Source organism: Trachurus trachurus, assembly GCF_905171665.1.
Source record: "Trachurus trachurus genome assembly, chromosome: 9".
NCBI lineage: Eukaryota > Metazoa > Chordata > Actinopteri > Carangiformes > Carangidae > Trachurus > Trachurus trachurus.
In genome coordinates, this window is record NC_139895.1 from 14,843,073 (window position 1) to 14,869,610 (window position 26,538).

At 41.4% G+C, this 26,538-nt stretch overlaps 2 protein-coding genes across 3 annotated transcripts; one reads left to right on the forward strand and one right to left on the reverse strand.

The window, feature by feature from the left end:
• Positions 1-629: 629 nt before the first annotated feature.
• Positions 630-26,147, reverse strand: pi4kab (phosphatidylinositol 4-kinase, catalytic, alpha b). Of its 2 annotated transcripts, XM_083979354.1 has the most exons (54): positions 25,996-26,147; positions 24,835-24,951; positions 24,313-24,406; positions 23,695-23,783; positions 23,528-23,600; positions 23,181-23,443; positions 22,986-23,052; positions 22,071-22,219; positions 21,905-21,970; positions 21,695-21,791; positions 21,399-21,590; positions 21,171-21,271; positions 20,869-20,998; positions 20,074-20,203; positions 19,884-19,979; positions 19,579-19,762; positions 19,000-19,103; positions 18,595-18,763; positions 18,460-18,510; positions 14,675-14,783; positions 14,223-14,359; positions 13,992-14,125; positions 13,332-13,414; positions 13,178-13,248; positions 12,739-12,863; positions 12,562-12,643; positions 12,336-12,419; positions 11,955-12,044; positions 11,478-11,597; positions 10,535-10,627; positions 10,283-10,439; positions 10,068-10,195; positions 9,744-9,902; positions 9,213-9,364; positions 9,016-9,123; positions 8,779-8,906; positions 8,391-8,549; positions 8,198-8,277; positions 7,866-8,065; positions 7,423-7,513; positions 6,329-6,496; positions 6,159-6,212; positions 5,930-6,050; positions 5,714-5,843; positions 4,610-4,753; positions 4,448-4,518; positions 4,251-4,357; positions 3,544-3,648; positions 3,303-3,428; positions 3,088-3,208; positions 2,586-2,745; positions 2,401-2,490; positions 2,228-2,311; positions 630-1,723 (listed from the first exon to the last, which is right to left on the reverse strand). In XM_083979354.1, the coding sequence occupies exons 1-54, from the start codon at positions 26,092-26,094 to the stop codon at positions 1,672-1,674; spliced, it is 6,294 nt and encodes a 2,097-aa protein (XP_083835480.1). In that variant the 5' UTR covers positions 26,095-26,147; the 3' UTR covers positions 630-1,671. The 2 variants fall into 2 exon arrangements, with proteins under 2 accessions (XP_083835480.1, XP_083835479.1); XM_083979353.1 differs by having other exon boundaries at positions 23,181-23,600; positions 25,996-26,123.
• On the forward strand, positions 15,107-18,017 carry serpind1 (serpin peptidase inhibitor, clade D (heparin cofactor), member 1). The gene is made up of 7 exons (XM_083978822.1): positions 15,107-15,191; positions 15,383-15,653; positions 15,842-16,485; positions 16,610-16,758; positions 16,882-17,006; positions 17,121-17,265; positions 17,390-18,017. Exons 2-7 carry the CDS (start codon positions 15,391-15,393, stop codon positions 17,579-17,581), a joined length of 1,518 nt encoding a protein of 505 aa, XP_083834948.1. The 5' UTR covers positions 15,107-15,191; positions 15,383-15,390; the 3' UTR covers positions 17,582-18,017.
• Positions 26,148-26,538: the final 391 nt, after the last annotated feature.

The window sequence follows — 26,538 nt, forward strand, 5'->3', positions numbered from 1 at the left end:
TAGAATATCAAGAGTTGTTATTTCTCTGAGGAATCAGTCTCAATAAAAAAAAGAATCAAATCTTTTTAATTCAAGATGCAGGGAGAGAAGAAGGCCTTGATCCACTGACTCCCTCAGTACTTTGCTTTATATAATACTGGGCCAACAAAACATGAAATAACTTGTGCTGACTTATGTATTGTGTTGAATCAGTCAGTAATGTACTGATGATCCCGTCCTCACAGCAACAACCCTCTAATGCCTCCTCTGATGCCAGCCTCTTGAACAGTAAACTGAGGAAACAACTATTAGTTTGTGACAAGGACTTAGAGACACAGTGGAAGGATGTGCTGCCCTCTGGTGGATGTAAATATAAAACACAGCATGAAGGCGCTGAGGAATCTGATGGCAGAGATTATCTACCATTAACAGACATGTGCTGTATAACGGGAAAAGGGAGGGAGGCAGTTGGGGGTCATTTCTAAATATAGGCTCCATGAAACCCCCACCTCTTTTTAGTAATTTTCTCTTATCTTCACTCCGAGCCATCTACCAAGATTGTTTCCAACTTTTGTGCCCAGCCCTACGTTTTATTTTTTCTCATTTAGTTGCCCTCACATTTCCTTTTTAGAAAAAGAATAAGAGAGTGGTTTTAAGTTAATAGATCTTTATTTGATTTCATATCTTATGCATTTTCAGTCAAAAGGCATGAAGACAGAAAAGGAGACAGAAAATGGGGCATGGATATAAATATACAAAGAGGCAAAATCTTTACAATCAGTAACATTACATAAAGGCTTAAGCTATCCATATGGACATGGGGCACAGCACTTTGGGTTACTAAAATAAACTGTCACCAAAAGCCACATTGGACTCAGGCCACATGGTTAACAATTAACTTCATGCAACTGCCCAACATTCAAGCTACGCCTTGTACCTTCATCCACAAACAATAGAAAAGTTGAATTTATGTGCATTAGTATCTTCCCTCCCCCCTTTGGCAATGCTAAATATACAAAACACAGCCCGCCAGTGTTTTCCTGAACCTGTGTGTATCATTTTGCCCCATGAAGCAAATACGGAAACCCAAAATACAGACAGTGTAACCCATGTCTATACAGTCTCACTGTTGAATACAAGACAAGTACCATGCCACAGATCAAAGAACTCTGTCTGGCACAATAAAAAGAAAAGCAGAGTAGTACAAGTCAAGTACAAGATGACAGATTAGGCCACATTGGTCAGAACTGAAACCGGTCTACTTAGGCTAAACTTCCAATTACATTTCAAACCCCGTCTAAAATCAACAGCTTTAAGAATCCACATTCACAAATATTACAAATCATTTAAAATTGGCACAAACTCTGATAAAGTATTAACTTAACGTGCAGGTTACCAAGAGTTTCTGAGAAGTGCACAGAAGTCAAGATGCTAGTGCAATAGAATAATAATAATATAATTAATAACATTGATTTCAACATAAAATAATAAATAACAGAATAAACTACTCATATAAAGAAAATAAGAGGAAACAAGAAGCTAAAGCCAACACAAAAGGACAACAACATCCAACAATCAGCAGAAACAATGAGCCACAATCTTCAATGGTGAGCGTCGACAAAGGCACACACACAAACTCACGCACGCCAAAATGTTACCAGCCAAAATATGCACATGCTTAGGCACGAACGTTTAGTATGGGATCTGATTTTGGTAATACTGGATCATGTCGTAGGTTCGACTCCTGCAAGACAGAACAGAGCAATCGAACGAATGTGAATATCGATTTCAGGAAGCCAATGTGAACAAGAACAAAAGGGGAAAAAGGGTAACACTTAATAATAAGTAATAATAATAATAATAATAATAGATTTTATTTGTATGGCGCCTTTCATGGCACTCAAGGTCGCCTCACAGAAAATAATTACATACAGAACATCAGAACATCTCATAATAGTTGTTGTAAATAAAGTACACACTATTAAGCATTAAATACTGAATTCATCATTTATAACACATGAATAGTCATTAGCATGTAGTTTATAAACACAGTAAAAAATGTTTTACTCATCATTGATAAGCACTAACTGTATTTATAAACTATATACTAATGAGTATTCATGCGTTATACTACATGTACATCTACATCTACATGTAATGAAGAATTCAGTATTTATTAATGCTTAACTGATGCTTAATAGTGTGTACTGATTATAAAGTGTTACCGGAATAAGTTAGCCACACCGACCTGTTGCTGAGGAAGCAGTTCTGGATGACTTTGATGATGAAGGAAGCTGCGTCTTTCTCACTCAAACCAGGGTTGAACCGCTGCCTGGATGGGACCAAAGAGACGATGAGAAAAAAATACAGCAAATGAAAATCAAACTGCTTATTCACATTTAAACTGCACATCTGACTCACTTGAGCAATTTGATGGTCTGTCCTCTGAAGCAGGGAAGGCCGGTGTCAAGCATGAGGGTTACCAAGGAGACCACTCCATCCATGTAGGGCCTGATTTAACAGAGGAAATCGTCTTAATGTCAAACGTTACGCAACTTTAATGTGTAGGGAACCATTTCTACAGGACGTTTTACAAACACACTCACCTGACGGCCAGGTATCCCCTCACACACATCTCCATGAACCACTTGAAGGGCGTCGCCTCCATTTTGCCCCCCATGATCATCACCATCTCATCCGTTAGCTTAATGTCGGGCTCCCAGCCGAGGTTACCGCCAGGAGAGCTCTCGAACATGAACCCAAAGTCTGGAAACACGCGATCAAAACAGCTTAGGATGTTTTGAATGTCTAGAAACCATTAATACGACTAAAAAGGGAGACTTTAGAAGCGCTCCTGTTTACAAATTAAAAGCTTTGGTTGCAAGGGGTTATTATCCTACTGCTGATAATCATTACAAACCATTTTCAGCAGCTTACTAAAAGTTTTGTGTAGATTTCCAACCTTTAGATTAGATTTAGATTAGATTATACTGTTATTAAAGTGGTTTATCTGATTTGGCCTCGACAAAATTAAGTCTGTTTACACCAGATCCAAACAAACACATCAACTGCAATAATGGGCACAGGAACAGAGTACAGAGTACACACCGATGTGGATGAGGTGACCCTGGCTATCCAGCATGATGTTGCCATTGTGTCTGTCTTTTATCTGCAGCAGGAAGAGCAGCAAGCTGTAAGCTGCCATGCTGCGGATGAAGTTGTACCGTGCCTGAAGAGAGAAAGTGATGCAAAGGTTTTATCAGTACAACTTACAAACTAATAACTGGAAACACCTGCACAAAGTTGTGAGATCAGAAATGTACCTTCTGGAAAGCTAGTGTGGATTCATCTCCATACTGGTTCCTGAAATAGTCGTACATGCCGAAGTCTGTCTGTCGGCCCAGCTGGTCACGAGACTTACAGTCTGGGATGCACTCGATCACGCCACACTGTGGTCGAGCAGGGGAAAGTTCAACTTAGTTCAACCATCTTAGCAGAAATGTTATTATCAACATTCAGTAGATACTGACGGGAAGTAATATAAAAACTTTTATATGAACTTACTCCAGGTGCTGTGGCCACCACCCTGTAAGGAAACACATAGAGGTCCAGACCCACCAGCTGGAAAATGTTCTTGAACAGGCTGATGATCTGAAGAGCCAGCATGTCCTGGAATGATAAATTGATTTTCTTTTTTAGCTAAAATACTTAAAGCAGAAGTAAGTGGTCCGGTCGTTTTCGCTAATGCTGCGTTCCAGGCAGGCTTTTGAAATCGTAAATTACAGCTTCAAGTCACAACTTACGACTTTGTAGCGTTCCAGGCAACCCACTCGTGTTTTTCCGACCTGTTTTACCTGTGAAAGTCACTATAACGGCCACTCGTAACTTCCGACCGGTGAACTCGTACCAGATCGAACTGGTACGACTTCACGGTCGGAAAAATACGAGTTTCCTTGAACGCACCATAACAGTCCTCGTCCCTACGTCGCCACATTCACGGCGTTCCTTGGCTGCACACACAGCCCTGCATGCCGTTCTCTCTCCTCATTGGATAAAAACTGTAGGATACGATAAATGTTTTCTCCTCGACTCAGAGCAGAGCAGAGGGACTGAGAGACCCGTGTTTCAGTCCAAACACTCTATGTAAGTGATTGCTGTCGGAAGATATAACTATTTAAGACTTATATTAACGCAAATATATCACTTACTTCTGCTTTAAGCCAAAGCATGAAATGTACATGAGATATCAAAAAGTGTGTGAAATAGGACACCTGTCTGCAGTCGTCTCCCACTTTAAAGATGGCCGCCTGCCAACAGATTCTCTTGGCCTCTTCTTCGTTCTTGGCTTCATCCACAGAGTCCTGGCGACACAGCAGACCTGAGAGGAAGACGTCGTGTTACACTGGTTGTCTGTGCACGATTTGAAACGTATACAATTCGCTGTCGGTTCCTTTATTGGCGACTGTACCTTCTTTTTCCAGCTCACTGACTCCACATCTCCTAACTCTGAATTTGGCCAGATAGGGAGCTTTGGCAGCGCTGAACAGACACATAAGGAAACATGGTTGGTTGAGGAAAGATGTCACATACAGTATATTTGTAAATTCTGGGAACTGGTTTTGAGGCCCACCTCTGCATGGGGGTCCCAGACTTGTAGTCTATATCCAAAACTATGGCTTCAGGGTTACTGGGAAGATAACAGCCAGGTTGGACTTTGACCTGTGACATGGCTTCCAGACAGGCCTTCTTCCTCTCCTCCCCCTTGGGAAAAGGCCTGATGGAGACAAACAAAAACAGCTTGAACAGACATTTTCCACACTTCTGTATCTGACTTGACTGAGAATAGCATGCATGGGCATCTGAGTGAATGACTCCAGACCACAAGTGACAGTCAGGCTCTGCTGTTATTCACAGAGGTAACTCATCGGGGTAGTAAGTAATTGAGAGTGGAAATCAGGGGACGGTAGAAATGTCTCCCCTGACATGTTACAATTAGGACTCTAATGAGGGCAAAGGGGAATTTTGTCAGGCTCTAGTGGGATGACAAAACACTTCTGTGTAACCTGGAAATAATGGGACCTGTCAGAAAACTGCTAATCAGCTGCAGAGAGTACACACCGGCGGACAGGTCGCCTGGGGCAGTGGGAACACGACATACAGTGTCTTCCAGACCGGTGCATAATCAGAGAGACAATAGAGCAACCGACGGCCAAGTAAACCAACAACAAACCAACAACATGGGGATGTTGGGAGCAGATTGAGGTGGTACGGGACGAGGAGAGAACAAAACATGAAGGCTCAGGGGAAGACTTGTTATCACCTCATTAACACTTTAAATGTAACCAAGAGATTTGTTTTATTTGGTGAATAAGACAAACAGATAACAGAAAAGTTGCGGTGATATTTCAAGGCCCTTGGCAAAGTTCAGTGTCTCAGCTTTTCTTCCAATGAACCCCTCATTGTACGACTGTATTATACAGCTTTTAAATGATGAAGGTAGTAGATAAAGAAAGGGAAAAAAGAAAAACACAAAAAGCTGAAGTAGATGGACAATAGTGGATGAGAAAATAATGAGATAGAAAATAAATCAGAGAAGATGCTGGTTACACAATAAAGCTGGAGTCAGACAAAAAGAGTTGCCTATCGTCTAGATATATAAGATGTGTAGTTTTAATCATCGGCCTAAAACATGCTCAATAGTATGCCTTCTTAAAAATGAAATGTGTGTTCATACTTAATGATGGCTGACACGTTGGTGATCTTGTTGAAGAAGTCAAACTCGCGCTGGTAGAAGTCTTTGGCCGGGCCAGACAGCGAGCCGGTGATCTCCTCCACCATCTGCTCCAACAGCTCACCGATGTCGGCTGCAGAGAGGGAGGGCATCACAGTTTTGTACATGCGTTGTGAAAGCGTGAGTGAGATGAACACCATGAAATAAAAGATGTCTTACGATCTTTTTGGTTTCCCTCCTCATCTAGGAATATGTTGGTCTTCATGTTCCAGATGAACTGGTGAGCCAGCAGCTGAGACTTCTGAGCAGCCCACAGGATGTACTCTCTCACGTAACCCATCTAAACCAGGGTGGAACGGGAAGGAAAGATTGTAATTATCTGAGAATCTAATACAGATTTAAATGTGGAATTCAAATGTATATTCCAACAGAGAAAATCCTATCTTACCTTGTCATAACGAAGTGCTTGGACAATTTGAGGAATGTAAAACAAAATGGCATCCTGGAAACGATGGGAAAAAATATTTTACCAGCAAGAAGAAAAATAAATGCTGGTGTTAAAAGCTGTAGGCTACTGGAGAAAATAATGTAAACTGATTTGTTAATATTTGTACATACTGGAGGAAAGGAGCGAAGCACTTTGACTCCATACTGGGCTGTGAGGGGGTGAGGAGGGTACATGGAGGAGAAGTAGGACAGGCCAGTCGGAGGATCTGCTGGGGCCCAGCACAGGATATGACTCAGCTCTGGAGAGTCTGCATCAATCGTGTGCCACGTCACCAGGAACTGAATTTTTTTTTTTTTTAAAGGGCAACATATGGGTTAATGAAGTGATGCAACCCAATGTCAAGTGGTTTTACCCATATTTCTTCCTAGAAATCTGACTGTATACAGGAAAATGAATCTGGATTCACTTTCACATTGCAACACTATGTTTCTTGACAAATTTGACATCATTTGTCACATTATTTAGAAGAAACGCAGTGTTTTAGAATATGTCCTGCCCAGTGTTGCCAAAATGCATTAAAATTCAAATAAAATAAGAAATACAGCAAACAAACCATATATCAATTTCATGTTTTCGGAAGAAAGTATATTTTCCACTGTAGGTGGATAAGATATTTAGTATTTATCATTCTTTTGTGGTTACACCATTTGACATTTTCAGGGGCATTCAGTCTTACCTTTGTTAAAAAAGGTTCTCATGTCATTTCAAATGACATAAAACCAACAAAATGTAAATTTTAACAAATCTGATGCATGCTTTTAAAGCTATTTTTTATTTATTTATTTTCATTTATTTAAAAAAAAGTCACTGTCCCATATATTAAAATTCTTCAGCTTAACTAACATTTACACCAGTGCTTAGATAGATTCAAGGTCATGACCTCAAGCCTGATGATGTGTTAACTTGCCTCCAGAGGAAGCGTATTAGTTACTAAAGTGAGTAGAATAAACAACTGTGTGATGTTAAGGAGGATGATCTGATAAGTTACAGAGGCCTTCGGGGACCGCCGTGCTCTGCCTCCTCCTACACGGCTCATTAAGAGCTCAGCCAGGTAGAACTAAACCAAAAGGACTAGAAGAGGCTGCAGGGATAACGATTGCCTCATAATTTCTCAAGTGGCAGCACATGGCTTGACAGCAAAACATTCAGTGAGAAAAACATTTTTTTTAACTGTGGGTTTGCAGTGGCAGGTGGAGGACCTCACCTTGACTGCTTCAGGAACATCACAAACAGCAGCTGGATCCATTCGCACCAGACGGGTCACCTCAGAGACAATGGCCTCTGTGTGTTTAAACCTGGAAAACAGATCAAATCAATCATTGTTGTGTCATATAGTTGCATAAAAGTTAAAAGATCTGTAACAATGTCAGTCACTGTTTCTTCTCATTATGGCCACATTAAGAAGTAATATGGTCTGTTGAGGATATTTTGGGTTCATTTGGGATAATTTGGGTTTAAATAGTAGCTGTTTACACGCACTAATAGAATGAGATGATGACATATCACATGCAAACCCAATGTGCTCCTCCATCATTCAATTACCTCTCACAGCAATAAAGTTGGTAAATGTTTGGAAAACTACCACTGAAGTTCGACTAAATTTGTCAGACACTGATAAAATACAATGCATTTTGTTTCTCTGTGTACCTGGCAGGGAGCTGCAGGGCAAGGTAAGGCGCTATGCTCCAGGCCAGGTTGACATTGTCCTTCCACTGCTTCTCCGTCAGACTGATGTACTTGGACCTCCAGTTAGCGATGCTGGTCTCCACCGACTGTTCGGTGGCGATAGCAAGCTCCTGAGTGGACAACGGGTTGTACCATGTTGTCAATCGCTCAATCTCGCTGGCCTGGGGAGAGAGACATAGAGGGCAATGGTTTATCGTTATTGCATTTAAATTTCAGTATTTGGTTCAAAAAGTAGAATTTCTTCTTTTATAACCACATATTTGTGAATCTAAATTACATAGCAGCTGAAATACCAGTAAAGCCAGTAGTAGAGTCCTGCGTTTCATGTAGTATTTGTGCAGCTGAGAGCCTCTGTTGCTTTTTTTAGACAGTCCTAAAATAGAAGAGGAGTGACATTTACATAAGAAAACATCGTAAAAGAAATGACCATCTAATGAAAACTGCTAAAGTTTAATATGGCGTGTCTTTTTTCTTCTTCTTTTTTACCTGACTTCTTGGATATGGTCGACATCCCAGAGGACAGAGGGTAGGTGTTGATCCATCCCTGAGCCACCTGCTGCCTCTGGCCCACCGCTGCATCAAGACTGCTCCGGCTGTCTGTCACTGCCACCACAGACAGGCTGTTCACAGACATGTCCTGGGGATCTATACAAAAGGAAATATAAATGCATCCAACAAACCCATCAGGAAAATTTTAATCAAAAGCTCCAGATACCAACTTCATTTTGGAAATAGTCACAATTGCAGCTAAAATATGTTTTTCTCTTCTTGACAAATAAACTCTCTGAGGACATTTTACACTGAATCTGCTCATTGCCTTCCTCCATCAGAATTATTACTGAAAGATTAGGTCATCATTTCCTCACTAATGTACCTGGGGGAACCAGCTGGCTGGCAGCCAGATACTTCTTGTCAGACTGCAGGCTGGCATAGAACTTGATCATTATACTGATGTCTTCTCTCAGCCTCTTGTCGGTCTGAGTGGGAAATTTGGGAGTGGTGCTGAATAAAGACAGAAACGGTAAAGACGTCAGTGGACAGAGAAACAGTTTTAAATTGCACTAAAACAGAGTTTTGCAAAGAATCTGAGCAGATTTGAAAATTTCTCTACCTGAAATAGTCAAAAGCCGTGGAGTAGATCTTCTCTCGAAGCACATTTCTGATGGTGGCGTTCGTCACCACGTCAGCATGTAGAAGAGTCAGACCCAGAGTAAGCAGTCTGAAATAAAGCAAAGAGATAACAAGTTTAGGACTCATTATTTATCACAGCTAATTATTAAACTACTTTGCTGTTTTAACGCTGAGAACCTGAATCTCGGTCCAATGGCAGCAACATGTCGGTTCAGGCTGCTTTTGGGTCCTCCGACACTCAGAGACAGAGATCTTTGCAAAATGGTGGTAAAAATCTCCACTTGGTCGGCACTGCTGTATTTGGCTATTTCAAACCTCTGCACCAGAAACTGGAGGAAGAACAGAGACAAAAAACATTAAGATGATTCCAATCCTTATATCCTGAGGACAATAAACAACATAGTTGTATGGAAATACAAACATTATATAGCAAAAGGACATAATGTTTCTTTGTGAGAATCAGACAAACATAGATGACTGGTGAATTGAAGTGCAGATGATTCTTGAGGATTTCTCTTTACTGAAATAAAACTATCACAGCACTGCAGCCTAGTGGGTTGGTAATGTGACATAATGCCTGCTGTATTTATGTGTATTTTCCAAATAAAGTCATGTGATCTCTGGCTCTCTGCAGTTTAACAGTTTCAACAGTGATATACGCTGGAAATAGGGTGGACAAGATATAGTTTACTTCTCAGTGTCACTGACCTCTATCCAGAGAAAGTGAGGGATGACGTCGGGTGCACATGGTGCAGGCTGACTCTCCTCTGAGACGGCCAGAGGTCCGGTCTCGACTACGGCCTCTGAAAACAAAGCCATCTTCAGCTCTACCGTCATCTGCCAAGCTCCTGCCATCTCACGCATGAACTGGGCAGAGGGAGGAGAGAAGACACAACATACAGTCGATTGACAAACACATATACACATTTAGCGTCTTTGAGCACTTGTAAAAGCGCGTTATAAATCAAATGTATTATTATTATTATTACATAATTTAACAGATTGTCCACAGGACTTGATAAATGCACATACTGGCACTTCCACTCCGTTGTGTGCAGCCAGGAGCCATTCCCAGCAGGCGATAGCAGTTTCCATCCCATGTTCTGTAAACATCTTCAGGGGAGACCAACACAGATGATGCAGGAGCTGAGGATCACAGTCTGAAAGAAAAAATATAGACAAAGATAAATATAAATAAAACTAAGTATATTCAGTGCATAAAATCACGTGGGGGGAAAGCTGCTGACTTTTGGTAGTTATGAGCAGGGCAGCCATCTTGAACATGGCCTGGGTGAAGGCCTCTGGGTCTTTTCTGTCCAGCGCTCGGGTCATCTGGAGGATCATCAGCTTGTTGAGGTCTGACTGGCTGTGAGTCGCCTCCGAGAACTGGATCATACCAGCCACCTAAATAACACATAAACACACCGTTATGAATCAGACGGTGTGAAGAGAGAGACTCAGAAAGTCGTGTTGTCTTTATATTTATAAGATTGTGACACCTCTCCTGTGTAGCGGTTGCGCAGGTTGAGTGAGGCCATGAAGTTGGAGTAGTCCTTCTTCACACATGCTGGTCTCTCTGTCAGCTGAGTGGTCTGGTTAAAAAAATAAAAACAGTTTAAGATTTGCGAAGATCCACCCAGTCATAAGCTAGAAAAGTAAGACACGCAGCTGTACTGTAACACTTCTGGATAAACTGGGAGCTATCATCATGCCTGACTCCTGTCTCTGTATTTAGTATTCAGACCAACCTGTGGGAAAGCAGCCTATGGTTGGCCACATGGTGGAGGGCAGCACCAGCAAAACCAGTTAGCCAAATGGGCAACCAGCCAACCACCCCACCCGTCCATTGCAGGTAAGTAACCAGGTAACCAGCAAATCCGTAAACCAGCCAAGCAACCAGGTAGGTAGATCGGTGCAGTTTAATAAAGACAAAATACAACAAATGAAGCAAATGAAAAGACAGATATAGCCGAATGCAAGCCGAAGAACACATAAGAAATGCAGAGCAAGCAAAATAATGTCACACAGACTAGTTAGCATGCACGCATGGACGTACAATACTGTAAACAGCTGGACAAAAAGAGTCCCGATGTTTACAGAGCTACAGAATATAATGAAATAAAACACATGTATGTGCACAAAGGATACAAGACATTTCTGGTCAGTGCTAACCAAACCACAAAGGCCTTGACAAAGCAGCTAAACAGCACAAACCTCATGTTAAAAAGCAATTAATGTTGGACAAATGTTAATAAGCATCAAATCATTGAGCCTGTGAGGCCATTGGTTGGTAAATAATAGACTTTAAAAGTTTGCTTTATGTTCCCCTAGTTAGTATATTCTGGGGTAAATGTGAGATCTACAAGATGATAACGTTGGTGATCAGAAAGGGTTTTTGTACGCCAACACATATGGATGCCCACATGTGTGTCTGTGACTTACGCCTAGTGTAGTACTCTGTCTGTTGTAGCCAGCAAAGTGCAGTATGCTCTCTGTGGCCATGGCGAGGCCAGTATGCTGGGACAGTCCTGACACCCAGTTCTGATGCTTGTTCAGGTACTCCTGCATTACAGAGAACAACAACATCCAGGTAAGAAGAGACGGAAAGGGAGAGAGAAGGGAAGGCAAACCCCAACCCTAACCCAAAACAACAGTGGTGGGAAGTCAAAATATATGATTAATTCCCATAGTAACACTGAATCGCACTGTTTTTACTCAACCAATCAGGGATCTTAGATCACAGATTGCATAAACTAGGAGCACAGCCAACATCAAATAAATCTGGTGGATATCTGAACTTTTCCCAAATAGACATCCGGTGCAACCTAATTGTGATTTTTCTTATTTATGAAGACATGGTGGTTCAAATCAAATACTCAATGTCAGTGCTCCACTAAACATAAAGGTAAAGAAACTGACCTGTAGGTGGGACTTTGTGACTGAAGGGGCCCATTTCATTGCCTCTTTCAGGATCTCACCACAGCGAGCAGCAAAGTCCTTTACTATGCTCTAAGAGGAGATGAATAAAAAATAAGGATACAACATTACTTGATGCACAGCGTCACTGGTGGATATTACATTTTGATTAAATACATCCTTGTGCAAAATGTTGAATTCTTTTGTGATTTCAAATGTTAATACTACTTAATAAAAAGTTTAATTTAAATCAACCAGTTTGATTTACCCGACAAATCGATTCCACAAAGGTCAGATGAAACAAAGATCACTACTGTTTAGAATAGATTATCAATACTGTGCTGCCACCTAGTGGTCACAACTGTAACAACAATACAAACTCACCTCTCGGGCTTCATATGTGTCAGGAACAGTGATCCTGTATGGGGTGTCTGGAATGTCATAGTATGGCTGGTCCTTGTGAATGTCCTGAATGAAAAAAAAAAACATTTGTCGAACCTGAAGCTTCTCATTGCAATCACTTCTCTTGAGTTTGAATAAAAATCTGCTTTTCAGGGATTCAAACCAACAACCTGGCACTGCACACTGGTTCACTCTCTCTGATACTTACAGCACTTAGTGACAGAGAGAGAGTCTGCAGGATATCCAGCATGGTCTTCAACACACGACCACTCCAGAGCAGATGGGGGAATCTGGTTATATGTAATGTGGCATGAAAAAACACATCTGTAAAGTGATGGAGAAAAAAAATGGAGGCAAACAGGGTAGCCAAATAATTACTACTCACGTCTCAGCCAAACCAGAAAGGTATTTGTCTGCCACTCTGCGGATCCTCTTGTGTGTGTGGTTAAAGTTGATCAACAAGAACTGGGCATGTCGCTCTAATTCCTCTTCATGCTCTTTGGTCTTTGGCTACGAACATCAGAAATACAGTTTTCACACAGAGGAAGAACAAAATCAGTGACCAGTAAAATGTCTTAGATATTGCTTGCTATTATTCAAAACAAAGTGTGTCCAAGCAAATTTCTGTCGGTAGAATTTCATGATATAACATAGAAGAATACATAATATTTCTCACTAAACTTATGTATCATGGCATGGGTAGGCTGTACAGTGTGGGAATAAAGGTTGAATTTAATTTATACAAGCTTTCACAACATAACTATTCATCGTACTGACGGAAATTTGCTTGAACACACTTTCTCAAGAGAAACCATGCTACCTACCTTCTCCGCCATCATCTGGAGGAAGACATCAAAAACCTTATCACCAACACAAATAATGCACTGCATCATGCCTGTGAAGATAAAAAGGGGAATTTCAGAAAAGGAATTACACAGATAAGATAAGCGAGATAACACAGATAGTTCAAGCCCTCACCAGATTTGTCTTTCTGGATGGCTTTGTCTTCAAAGTATCGAAACATGATCTGGAAACTGTCCGAATCATTAGATCGCAGCATCCTGCAGGTGTGCAAAAGGAAAGAGAGATATGTTAAAGTCAGAGAATCAGACCTCACTTTATTTGCCTTTTTTTTAAGTTTACCCTAAAACAATAGTCAGGCTACACCCCTACGTGTACACTGAAACATGCTTCACTGAATCCCTTCTTAAAACAATTTCAATGTAAGCGATGGGGGACAAAATCTACAGTCCTCATTGTGTCCAAAATATATTCCACACTAATATATGAGGCCAATATGAGGCTTCAACACTCTGAGTTAGTTAACTCAAGTGGCTATCCACCAAACCTTCAGACTTTTTTGTTGGAATTTTTTGATTCACAAAGAGGAGCACTGTCAAACGAGTCGTTCTGTTACCAAAAAAATTGCAACTTTTGACCACGATTTCTCCATAAAACAACCGTTGTCAATTATGATCCCCCATCACTTACATTGAATTCTGTTAGAAACATTTCTCTTCATGGTCTGTGTGAACAGAAGGAATAATTTCAGGAAGAAAACCCTTTCCTGCATTAAGACATGAAAAACTGTGAACATATGTAGACAGACAAGACAAAGAAGAGTAAATGCAGGACAACCTCATGTATTCTAATCTGTAGACTGAGAGCAGGTATGTGGACATGGCAAAGTCTAGCTTGTTAATGAGAGCAGATCCTTCAGGAGATGGGTCGAGGAGGTTGCTGATGGTTGCCCGCAGCTCGCTCAACTCCGCCTGGAGGACAGAAATGAACAACCTAAATATTAGTTCTGACTGAAATCTCTTGACGACCTCAGCGCAAGAAACAAAATCTAGGTTTTGAACATTGTACCGGTGTCACTGTGTCGTTTTTTAGAGCCGAGTTGTACTGCAGTTCAGAGCGGAGAGGTTCTCCACTGGGGAAGGTGAGAAGAGGAGACTTGGTGGCGATCTCACACACACCTTCATACCACTCCTCTGGCCAAAGCCCTGAAAGGAGAAAAGAAGAAATTTCCACATGGACAAAATCATAAATCATCACAATTACTGAAAGATATATTTAGATTATTGCAAATGTTTTTTTTTGTAAATGGGCAAAACAAGTCAGAGAAAATAGGATCTAGGACCAAAGAACTAGTTGATGATGATTTTGAGTTTGGACCCACACACACACACACACACAGATCACAGATTCAAGAGGCCATGTGATTTGGTTACTAACTTACCAAACAAAAATCAGGGACTTGTACTATTAAATATCAGAACTGCAGAAATTTCTACCTAAACTGTTGATTCCTTGCTCACCTGATCCCTCTACAGCAAAACCCATGACCACAGAGTACAACCAGAAGTCCCTGAACAGCTTCTGGAGGCGGGGCTTGGCTTCTTTGATTGGCGGAAGTCGCCTGGTCAACTGTAAGTTAAAAAAAAGGAGAGACAGGAAAATGAAAAACGACAAGTGACATATTTTGTTGAAACAGCTCTAAAAGGTAAAATAGAAATTCTCTCAAACACGAAGCAAAAATATTTTTTGGACTTGCAGTACCCTAATTAAATAAAGGCATAACATAAATAATATACACAAGCAAATGCAAATCATATCTCAGCAGACTACTGGCCCTTTAAGAGTTAATTGAATGTCCTCAACAGTTGAATTGTGAAGAGTTAAACATTTTAGTCAGTCACAGCACTTTTTGGTCTGTTTGATCTGGTCTATTTGTTCAGGAGGAGCCCACATCAAAGTTCAGTTTTGTATTCAATTCTTTGCTCTTCGTACTACAAACAGCAGCCGGACAACACTTCCCACCAGCACACAGCAACGGTAAGACATTTCTCTGACTAAGACTGAATTTAAAGGAGATTCAGATGAACTGTTTTGATCATTTAGCCGGTGAAGACAAAATGATTTAATTCCTACAACTTTGGTAAAAATGTACTTTAATCAAATCCACTCATGCCTCGCTGAAAACTAGGCAGAAACTGTAATGTCACACTAAATTCCTTCTGCTTCAGTCTTCAGGATGTGGGTCATCACCATCATCACTGCGGCCTGTCTGCTGGTCAGCCCATCCCTGGCTGGGATCAAAGATCTCGACTCTCACTTCACTGAACCCAAACCGGATCCCAGAGGCTTTGAACCAGATGGGCCGGTGGATGTCGACGCCATTCCCTTGGAGTTCCACAAAGAAAACACCGTCACCAATGACTTAATTTTTGATGGTTTTGAGGATGAAGATTATATTGATTTTGATAAGATACTGGCTCTAGGCAGCGACGACTACATGTAAGTTAAATGTCTGTTTCTTTCCTTCTGGTAGATTACTTTAGAAATTTAAAATTGAGAGAAGATTTATCAATGAAGTACAACATTTGTATTGTTTTATTGAGTTTTCGCTAATATTTGACTGTACTATATACCAAAACAACTTAAGAGTGATTCAGCTTTTAAATGGATGGATGATTCATTTTCAGTGAAGGGGATGAGATAGATGAGATCGCCACACCAGCCCCGGACATCGACATCTTTGCCGAACCCTCCGACCCAAAGATTCGCCGAGCCAGACTCCTCCGGCTGTTCCACGGTCGATCTCGCCTCCAACGCCTCAACTCCATCAACGCCCTCTTTGGTTTCAACCTCTACCGAAGCCTTCGCAACGCCGTCAACCAGAGTGACAACATCCTGCTGGCGCCTGCCGGGATCTCCATCGCTATGGGGATGATGTCTTTAGGGGCAGGACCAGAAACCCACGAACAGCTCTACAAAGTTCTGGGATTCGCCGAGTTTGTCAACGCTAGCCACCACTACGACAACTCAACGGTGCACAAGCTCTTCAGGAAGCTGACCCACAGGCTCTTCAGGAGGAACTTTGGCTACACCCTCCGCTCTGTGAACGACGTCTACGTGAAGAAGGATGTCTCGGTCAAAGACACTTTCCGCACGGAGACGAAGGCTTATTATTTCGCAGAGCCGCAGTCGGTGGATTTCAGGGACCCTGCTTTTCTGAACAAGGCCAACCGGCGCATCTCAAAGCTGACCAAGGGGCTGATCAGGGAACCGCTCAAGAGCGTGGACCCAAACATGGTCCTGATGTTGCTCAACTACCTGTACTTCAAAGGTGAGTGAAAATAAAGACACGCTGTTCTCAGAGGATAGTAAAACTGCAGCACACTTCTCTGCTTTGGGTATTTGACTCACTGAATAAACATATGACTCTTTGTCCCTATTTGTTTGATAAACAGGTACATGGGAGCAGAAATTCCCCAAAGAAATGACTCACTATCGCAACTTTAGAATCAACGAAAAGACTAATGTACGTGTGCCGATGATGACGAATAAGGGAAACTATCTGGCTGCTGCCGACCACGAACTAGAGTGTGACATCCTTCAGGTAGGTGACCTCAGAATGATTCGAAGTTTTGACCCTAATGTCCGAAGAGTGGCAAAGCTTCTTCAGTGAGAAAATTCTTGACAAACATGCAAGCTACGTAAATAATGGTTGAATCGTTTTCAGCTCCCATACACAGGAAACATCAGCATGCTCATCGCATTGCCGAGGAAGATCACTGACATGAGGACCTTGGAGCAGGAGATCTCCCCCACCGTCGTCAACAAGTGGCTCAAAAATATGACAAACAGGTCAGCAGCGTTCTTTCTGTGAATAATAATAATATACAGTACAACATTGTGGTTTTGCCCTAGTGGAGATTTAAGGACGATACAATGTGGAAACTTTTCCGTGTCTCACTTCAGGACTCGTGAGGTCGTGTTACCTCGGTTTAAACTGGAGCAGAACTACGACCTGATTGAAAACTTGAAGGAGATGGGCCTCACTGACTTGTTCCAGGACAGTGGAGATTTCTCTGGAATGACCTCTGAAAAGGTTTCCATGAACTGGGTGAGTAAGAATGAATCAGTGGGGGGCTTTAAACCAAACTAATCACTGGGACAGTTTCTCAACTACAATCAATAATCTCAACTAACTATTTCAAAAACACCTTCTGATCTATCTCCTTGTGCAGCTGAAGCACCAGGGAACCATCACTGTGAACGAGGAGGGGACAGAGGCTGCTGCTCTGACCCAAGTGGGCTTCATGCCCCTCTCCTCCCAGATTCGCTTCACCGTGGACCATCCCTTCCTCTTCCTGATCTACGAGCACCGCACGGACTGCCTGGTGTTCATGGGCCGCGTGGTCAATCCCTCACAGAGCTAAACTTGAACAAACAGCTACAACTAGAGCTAAAACTTTGGTCAGAAAACTAAACATCTGAATGATCCTCAGAGATATTACTGATATTAATAGCTGAGGTGTTTTGTAATATGTTAAATGTAACAAGTAATGAGCCTTTATTTGTACTTAGTCTCTTACTGTACATTTAAACTTCTCTTTCATATTGTTCAAAGTGCTGAGACTGTCCGAGTGACTCGATGAAAGCCTGTTATCGATCAGTTACTGTTCTATCTTTTGCAATGAGGATAGTGGAGGAGAGTGCTCAAAAACATGGCATTACATAACTGTCATTAACTTCAAGCTTTAGTGTATTAACTGCTGAACAGCCATAGATGAACCACAAGAAAGGGGATAACAAAATAACACTTTGGTGCAATAGACGGGGATTTCTGTGAATAAACTTTAACTGGTTACATTACATTGTTTTTTTGTTTTTTTGTTTTTTTAAAGAAATGAAATACAAGGTATAAAAAATTATACCTTGTTATTTAATTACTAAGTTACTACACAAAACAAGGAAGAAAACACTGCTACCTGGTGCTCCAATTTTGCAGGGCTATAACTACTAGTCAATATACATAGTTCATATTGAGTTGTTGTATTACTGAGCTGGTTTGAAATTGACCCCTTTAGAAAAAAAAAATCTTCAGTGAACTGGTGACTCCGATATTTGTACTGCAGCTGACGGGGTAAATATTTGTTCAAAGAGTTAAAAGGTAACTAACATCTGTAAGAACTCATCAACTCAACTCATGTAGATCATGTAAGAGTGCTGTGCATGGGTGTTTTAACAATAAGTCTTGCAGAAAATGACTTGGAAATGCCTGTAAAACAGATTACACAGCCATCACATTACTCACCACAGCAATCACTGGGATGAGGACTCCAAGGTTTCCAGCACTACTCGATGCCTACGAGAGATAAGAAGCCATTATCATTTTATCAACATGGCTGTTTCCTGTGGTGTTTAATTGTTTGTGCATGTAGGCACGTACCTTGAGGGCTGGCCCCTTGTCGGAGGCCCTCTCGCTGGCTCTCTTTCCCTCCAGGCCCAGTTGGACAAACAGCTCTAAAAGGTTCACCATCAGTTCATCCACCAGCTGCTCCCCCTGCAGGTTGGCTGCGATGTTGGCCAGAGCGTTTATCACTGCCAGAGAACAGTGCCTTGGAGGTGAAAGATAAACCGTCATACTCCGTTTAGAAACAAATGTACACAAGACCGATAAGTGGCATTTGGTGCAGATGTTTACACAAACCAGGGAAATGCACATTAATGTTACAGTCTACTAATGTTAAAGAACAGCCATTAACACTAAAAATAGTTTTCTCCTTTTCAGCCAGAGCATTCCCCCTGGTGCAACTGTTAATTAACTCTGGCCGGGGTACGAGCCGATGCTGACCTGTAGCCATGATCTCTGTAGTCTTTAGTCGCCGAGTAGACCACTGAACTGGCCTTCACGCTGATCTGTTGGAACAGGTTCCACACCTCCTGATAGATGTATTGCTGCAGGACGAACAGACAGGAAAGATAAAAATTTACCATTTGATTTCTTTATCTATAAGTCAAAAATACCATTAAAATTGCAGTCTGTATCTGGATGGAGCAAAGCATGTTGTAAGTGATCTTTATCTGCTACATAAGGTGAGATCCATTTCCAGTCCTTTGTTAATTGTGGCCTCTTGTACTCTGGGTAGGCTGGCTGTCAAAAACACCCCATTGTGTATCAACTGGAACAATGGAGTCTACACTTAATACAGCACATTGAGCAAGTAAACAGGAGCCAGCAGGCTTGTAATTACACCTTGTCAGCCCCTCTGGGTTAAGAAAAAGGGCTACTTCGCTCCTATTTATTAAGCAACAATAATTACTAGTTTCTGAATAATCCCCTGTGGGTTATTCACTTCCTTCAAGTCCCAAGTCACCTCAATACATAAGAGATTGGAAGTGAGATGCTCTAAGTGTGTGCGATGATACTTACATTTCCTGTAATCACCATGCAGCCCAGCTGGTCGATGATGAGTACATCCAGCTGTGATGGAGGCTGGCAGAACTTTTGTTGAAGGATTTGTAGGATGTGCTCCATGACTTTAGGAGTGTCTCTCAGAGCCACCGCAATGTGGCCCAGAGCCCGAATAGTGTGATCTGGGATGAGATGGGCATCCCTAACAGAACAATATGATTTATTTTTAGGGTAGCAGCTCACCAGTTTCCAGGATAGGAAAAAAAATTCTGGGTGACGACAAAAAACAAAGGCATTTTTTTCTCATTGAAAATGTTGCTTACTTGTCGTTCTCTTGTGAAATGTAAAGACGATTGGACAGACTGGCCAGAAAAGCCTCCACTATGACTTGGTCCATGGTGAGACCAGCTTTCAGACATCTAAGAGAGAGGAATCACACAAAGATAAAAAAAAAAAATTACATAGGAGAAATCTTTGAACAGTGCTGCAACAGGCGCCAGGTTTGTGTCTTACCTGCAGATGTTGTCAATGGAGATGTCTCTGAGCTGCTCATACATGGATGGCTGGTCTTTTCTGTTTGACAGGAGGTTGAACGTGGACTGGGAATGTTCATTGGTCACATTTATCCGAATTTCACCCGTGGCTTAAAAATAGAATGAGACATAGAAAAATCAACACAAACACAAGTCAAAACAAGCCTTTTAAAAATACAAAACATAATCCTGCATGGAAAAGAAAAGGAGTGTAGTGCCAGATCTAAACAACATACCGGTACTATCTTTTATAATGTAACAGATCATCATCTGATCTATGAAGAGGCAGTACACTGTAGCACATGAAACACCAGTGCCCTGAATAGTTTTTCCAGTTGTCTGTATCTGCAGCTGCTCATCAATGAACACTGTGTTAAGATCAATGATAGATGAGAGCTGGATGTGACAAAGACAATGTTATTGACGCATCATCTTGTCCCATTTTCTGCCGGCTCTGATTATTTGTGCTGTACAACTAGTACCGCGAGAGGAAATAGTCTGTTTTTATGCCAAGTGAGGATTCATCAGTTTTGATTCATTAGATATTAAATCCATTTTATAACCAGTTTCAGGCTAAGCTCCAATCTGTTTTTAAAGAGTAGTTGCAATTGAATTGTAGGAACTTGTGCTGCCATCAGGGTCCAACAATGAACTCAAAATCTTTACCATGAGACATGCGGTATTTCAGAATAACATCATGTACGCTGATAAATATGGGAGTGTTGAGTCTCAGCCCTCTGATGAATTAGAAGTAGCCGGTACAGTATATCTGTACCTGTGTTGTATTGGCTGTGATACTTGTACAGTTTTATAAGAACAGGGGAAGGAACCACCAGGAAGTCCCTGAGAGAGGTCGTAGCAGAGTGAGCAACTACTGGAAACCTCTCACACAGTCGGCCCAGGCCCTAAGACAGAGAGGACAATGAGAGAAAATTAATATCCAATTAATAATAGAAAATACTAATTCAAAACCAGACATCTAACCTACTCTCATCCCATGATTTAGTATTTTGTCTGACATTTCACTTCTCCTTGAGCAAATACCGCAATATTCTTTCAACCTTTTGGTATTTTTACCTGCAGGCAACAGATGAGCAGGGGCATATGAGCAATGATGACTTTACTCGAGGTTTTCGACTGCAGCTTCTCTGACAGTTTGGTGCACAAATTCTCTGCACCTGAAAAAATACATCATGAAGGAAAAGTGAGACAACGGTCGGGCACAAAGATACACATCCTGCATCCCTGTGATTACAACATCTGAAAACACCGCTCCGCTCTCTCTCGCTGCTGACAATCGATTACCTTGCTCATCTTTGACAGCCCACACCATGAGGTCCACGCACGCAGCGTTGGCCTGGCAACGAAGCTTGAGAGGGCTCTGTTCCCCCGTCAACCCCGCCGTGTCATGGAGTACCCGCTGCAGCTCTGATTGGCTGCTGCTAAACTGCTCCAACACAAAGTCGTGCACTTCCCGTACGAAGGCCGGCTGCAGAGCTTACAAACATGAGAAAAGTATGAAAATGTTGCAAAATACACCAATGCAAAACTGTGAAATTTTAATATATGATAAAAAAAAGTTTTTTTTAATGACACTTTACCTTTCATGTAGTACAGTGTGTCCCGCAGCATTTTGAACACACACACATAGAGAGTGTCATTGAAGGTTTTGTAATAGAGGTTGATTCCAGGATTAGACTTAACAACAAACAAAAGAGACAGTAACAGAGAATTATTTTACTGATAATGGCATCAATTTAACTTTTAATTTTTTTGTTCAGGCAGTGACTGTAGAGTTTAAGTATAGTTACCTCTGTGACTTCTGTCATAGTGGCGTTTAAAGTTTTCAAAAAGGAGTCAGAAACAAATGTCTTCACCTGTGAATAGACAATACACACAAACGCTGATTAAAATACAAACACAGGATGAAAGACAATGGATGTAGCATCTCTATAAACAGGATATTAGCTACTATACCATGCTAAGGAGCTGTCTGAGAAGATCAACAGGCACTTCCACCTCATTCTCTCCTTCCCCCACAAAGAGGGGAGACATTGAAAAACTGGAGCTGACTGTGGAGAAATAGTAGTCAGGGTCCACTGCACTGCTGTCTGGGAGGTAGGCACCTGGAATGAGAGGGGTCAGATGAGACAAACTGCAGCACGTCATGGAGGTATGGGTAGCATTATAATGGCATAACATGATGAGAATAATGGCTTGCTGACTGTACTTTAGCCCACTGAGAACACCGTCAATGGTAAAATGAATCTTGTCTCTAATGGATGTCTTCCTTTATGACTATTGATCATCGGTGCAGAATGCTGACTAATGACAACAGTAATGTTCGGATGAGCTGAAACTTGATTTTGCAATCAATGTCGAATGAAGGTGAACTGGAAACATCTAAATCTGAAGTTAAATAAATCTACGTTTGGTCGCTAACGGCAGGCTTACAGCTCTGCTGACTATTTACTGCATGACTCCAAACCAATTAAGTTACAGGAAAATTTATGAATGAACCACCAAATAAAACACAGTTAGCATGAGATGGAGCATAGCAGCTCTGTCACGCATGGTAAGATTACTAAGTAATTACAAGGTATAACAGTATATTGGCTGTGCAATAGTTGTACAACAATGGATGAGTACAATGTGTTACTACAGTAAGAGCCAAAAAAAAACATCTGAATAAAAATAACTTCATTGTATGTACGCATTTATTATTAGAGCATGATAACATTCATTAATGATAAATAGCGGTGCAGCAAGTAATAAGTAGTTAGATTATGTTGATTGCTGACAATAATAAGCTGTGAAGAGGTGAGAAAATTCATGTTAAAGGTGGGAAGCAGAAATCAAAACAAATCAGCCGGTGTGAGTTGTGAGTTTTACCTTCAAAGTAATGTGGACCAGGAGTGGTAGGAGAGCAGGGCGAGTGGCCTCCTGGGTCTGAACACACCTACGAGGCAACACATCACAGAACATTGATTTAACAACTAACTAGATATAAAACCCCTAAATGAAAATCACAAAGCATGTGATAATATTATAACTATCCCAAATTCTCCTGAACACACATACACACACCTGTGCAGAGGAATCCAGGTTGGTCCCTGTGCGTCTGCGCAGAGTGTCACTCTGACACGCTGTGAGCAGTGAGGAGGGCATGATGGAACGAAAGTCGTTGAAGGACCTGCGCCGCACTCCCTCCGTTTCCTCGGTGACACAGCGAGCCTGGGGCGAATCTTTAGGGAACAACTTGGACAACAGCGCTTCGTCAGTGATGCTGTAGCGGCCAAATGCCCGAGTTATGCCGAGCAGGCTGGGGACAATGTATCTGCACAAGTAGACTGGAGACAAGAGAGCGCAAATGAGGATTTTTAATTTTGGCAGACTAGTGTTCAGGATCTTGTTGAGTTTTTGTGTGTGCATACCGCTGTCGTGATTATCAGGTGTTTGGCACATATCCTGTAACGCCTGCATGACCTCCATTATAGTGTTCAAGATCTAGGAGGGGAAAGAGTAGAAACAATGACTTGGCACTTAACTCACATATACTTGCACCTAAGAATCACATATTATCAGCACTTTGTAAGCTGACCTCTTGTCGGGAGTCTGGGTCCCTCTGAGCCACATCTGCCAGAAGGGTCACTAGACAGAAGCTGAAATTTTCTGCAACTGGGAGAAATTCTGAAGGACAGAAAACGACAAATACATAATATAGTACCAATAAATGGCTAAAACACAGAATGAGGTAGGGGCACAAAACTGAAGATGTGTTGCATTGGAGAAAACATCGCTTAGTGGTCATCACCAAGCTCAACCAGAGGACATCTCTCAACCCACTCCAGACAAGCACCGAGCTGAATCATTAGGGATTGTAACACCTAGTCCTATTAAGAAATCTGAATAAATAGTTAAAGATCAACTACCTGTGAGGAGTGTGTAGCAAGAAATAGATTCATCCAAAAATAACTTGGGAAACAAATAGTAACTACTAATAGGAAAAATAGGATCAACTAGTGGAATGGATATTACTCTGAAAGACACAGTACCGTATGTTGTTCCATAGTCGTATCTGGTTCTATAATTATGTGGAAAATATTGTTGAATGGCAATTTACAGTAGTGTGGAAAACAAATAAGAATAACTATAAGTAGAGTAAGTAGAGGCTTTTGTAAAACAAAAAAAGGGCCAACTATAAGAGGATTGTTCTTACCCTTTCCTTTCTTGCCCGAGCTCTCTTCGATCCATTGGACCCGTGGTAGCCCTCTCAATAGGCTCAGCAAGTAGGAAACAAGTATGTCTTTGTGCTGCCAGAGAAAAACAGATAATTACACACCACAAACAACAGTGATTGCTCACAAAGAACAAAAATGTGTTTTGTTTGACTAATAAAGCAATGATGAACCAGAAATATGAGGTATTGTTAGTGTCAATTCAAATTCAGGCTCAAGAAAATATTCAATCAAAACATTACTGAAACTTGAAGCTACCATCTCAACATAATGAGATTTTTACGGATTTTCACAAGGTATCTCGGTGTGATGAGGTTAGAGGCTTACATGGCCAGCTGCATGCTTAATCGCCATCTTAATCAGATTATGGGAGTAGAGAAAATAAGCTTATCACGGTGATACGCAGTCCTGTGGAAGGATGGTTACAAAAGTGACCTCATACTGCTAAATATATAAAAATGCCCCCCACACCACTTGTTGACTTGTTGCAGACCACCACCCACCTGTAAACCAGACTCCACCAGAAACACAGCCAGTGCAATGACAGCATTTCTGCGACGCACATCTAGGGTGAACACGCCGCGGACTTCCAGTGGACACATACATTGTAACTTCTGGACCTGAAAGAGTCCAAAAGGATCATTTCTAAAAACACATAATCATTTTAAATCTTGAACTTATATCCAACCTAATATGCCCACCAAAGCTGTGCTCATGTACTGAATTTGATCTCTGCTAGTGATAGTTGAAAAAACTGTTTTTTGTTTTTGTTTTGCAGGTGTATTATATGTATGCACACTGGTCTAGACATACATTCTCACACTTTGTATTTGTAAATACCTTTTCTACTTATCTGTATCTACTTGTCACTTTCCCTATTGCATATAAATTGAGACAACTGTACATTGTTATGATGATTGGTGTAAACCATAACATACTATGCTGCAGTGATATCATGGTAAAGGTATGCAAGACAACCACCTATACCTCAAAACTGAAATTTCCTGCAAAAAGACACAATGGAATCTATAAACCTACACCTTCACTGAATCATCCATTAAATTGCAATACTCAAGAGTCAAGTGTTTTGATGCCTGCCTTGACATATTCCTTCGTATTTTGTTTAATTCTACCAGATTTAAATATTTATCGAAGTCAAAACTCGCAGATCTTTCCGTACTCGTGAAAAAAAAACCTTTAATTTCCACTTCATAATCCTTGCAACAGGTTAGTAACTGTCTGCCACAGTGAACACAGCCCGTTGTGAGACAACCATCTCCCTCGCTCCTGACTTTGTAAACCTGTTTGACTGCAGTGCTGATCCAGCCTGACCACTGAGCTCGGCTGATGCAGTAACAGGCAGCAGCTCCACACAAGCTGCTGCTGCTGCTGCGACGCCACTTTTTCCTGCATTGCTCTCTTCTACTACTCCCGAGAGAGAGAGAAAAATAAAACACTGTCAATAAGAACCAGCTCCACTGACTCTCATTCAATCACACAGGTTCACACACCTCACAAATGTTAGCTCTGTCTGTCTGGTCAGTAATCAAAATAAGCCCGGAAGCGGAGCTGCTACACCCTGAAGAAACGATAACTGTTGCTTCACGTTAGCTAATTAACACAAATTAGCCCTCCGGAGCTCAGTTGTTTTTCTCCTTCCTCACCTTTTCGACTGGTGCGGGACGGTGGGCGGCTAAGGAGCGGGCCAGCGACAGGACTGTGTTGAAATAAAAGCCCCTCGTACCACCTCCCATTACAGACATGTTTACCCCGACATCAAACGAGCGAAATTCAACGGAGAGGAAACAGCCGAGCAGCTGGCGCTGGCACCGCCGCAGTACGGCAACACAGCAGGGACAAACACGATGACGAGAGCGCGGAGTTGCCAGAGAGTATCTTTGGAGTTACATTACTGGTTCTGTCTTTGACCAAACACTGTTATCGCGAAAGATACACAAGACATTGTAGAGCTTGTGTTAAAGTCCTTTTGTCAAAGGTTGTCTCGACAAACATCTGCAACGAATAAAGCCAGAGGTTATTCTTCCAGTTGTATTGCTGCATCACAATGCACAAGAATATCAATAAATAAATAAATAAATTTTAATAAAAATCCAGAGAGATTTAAATGAGAAATGAATTAATGTATTTGTGTTCAGTGGGAAATTAATAACTTTAAATAGCCTTCTTTTTTTAACATTGACATCAGT

Bases quoted from the DNA above. Each gene is read 5' to 3' on its own strand.
- serpind1 (XM_083978822.1), top strand. From the start codon at position 15,391: ATGTGGGTCATCACCATCATCACTGCGGCCTGTCTGCTGGTCAGCCCA. The intron at 16,486-16,609 runs GTGAGTGAAAAT...TTTGATAAACAG, and splicing joins CAACTACCTGTACTTCAAAG to GTACATGGGAGCAGAAATTC. The intron at 17,266-17,389 runs GTGAGTAAGAAT...CTCCTTGTGCAG, and splicing joins AAAAGGTTTCCATGAACTGG to CTGAAGCACCAGGGAACCAT.
- pi4kab (XM_083979353.1), bottom strand. From the start codon at position 26,094: ATGTCTGTAATGGGAGGTGGTACGAGGGGCTTTTATTTCAACACAGTC. The intron at 23,053-23,180 runs GTGTGTGTATGT...GTTGCCTCGTAG, and splicing joins ACCTGGATTCCTCTGCACAG to GTGTGTTCAGACCCAGGAGG. The intron at 19,763-19,883 runs GTAAGCAACATT...TTGTTCTGTTAG, and splicing joins ATTTCACAAGAGAACGACAA to GGATGCCCATCTCATCCCAG.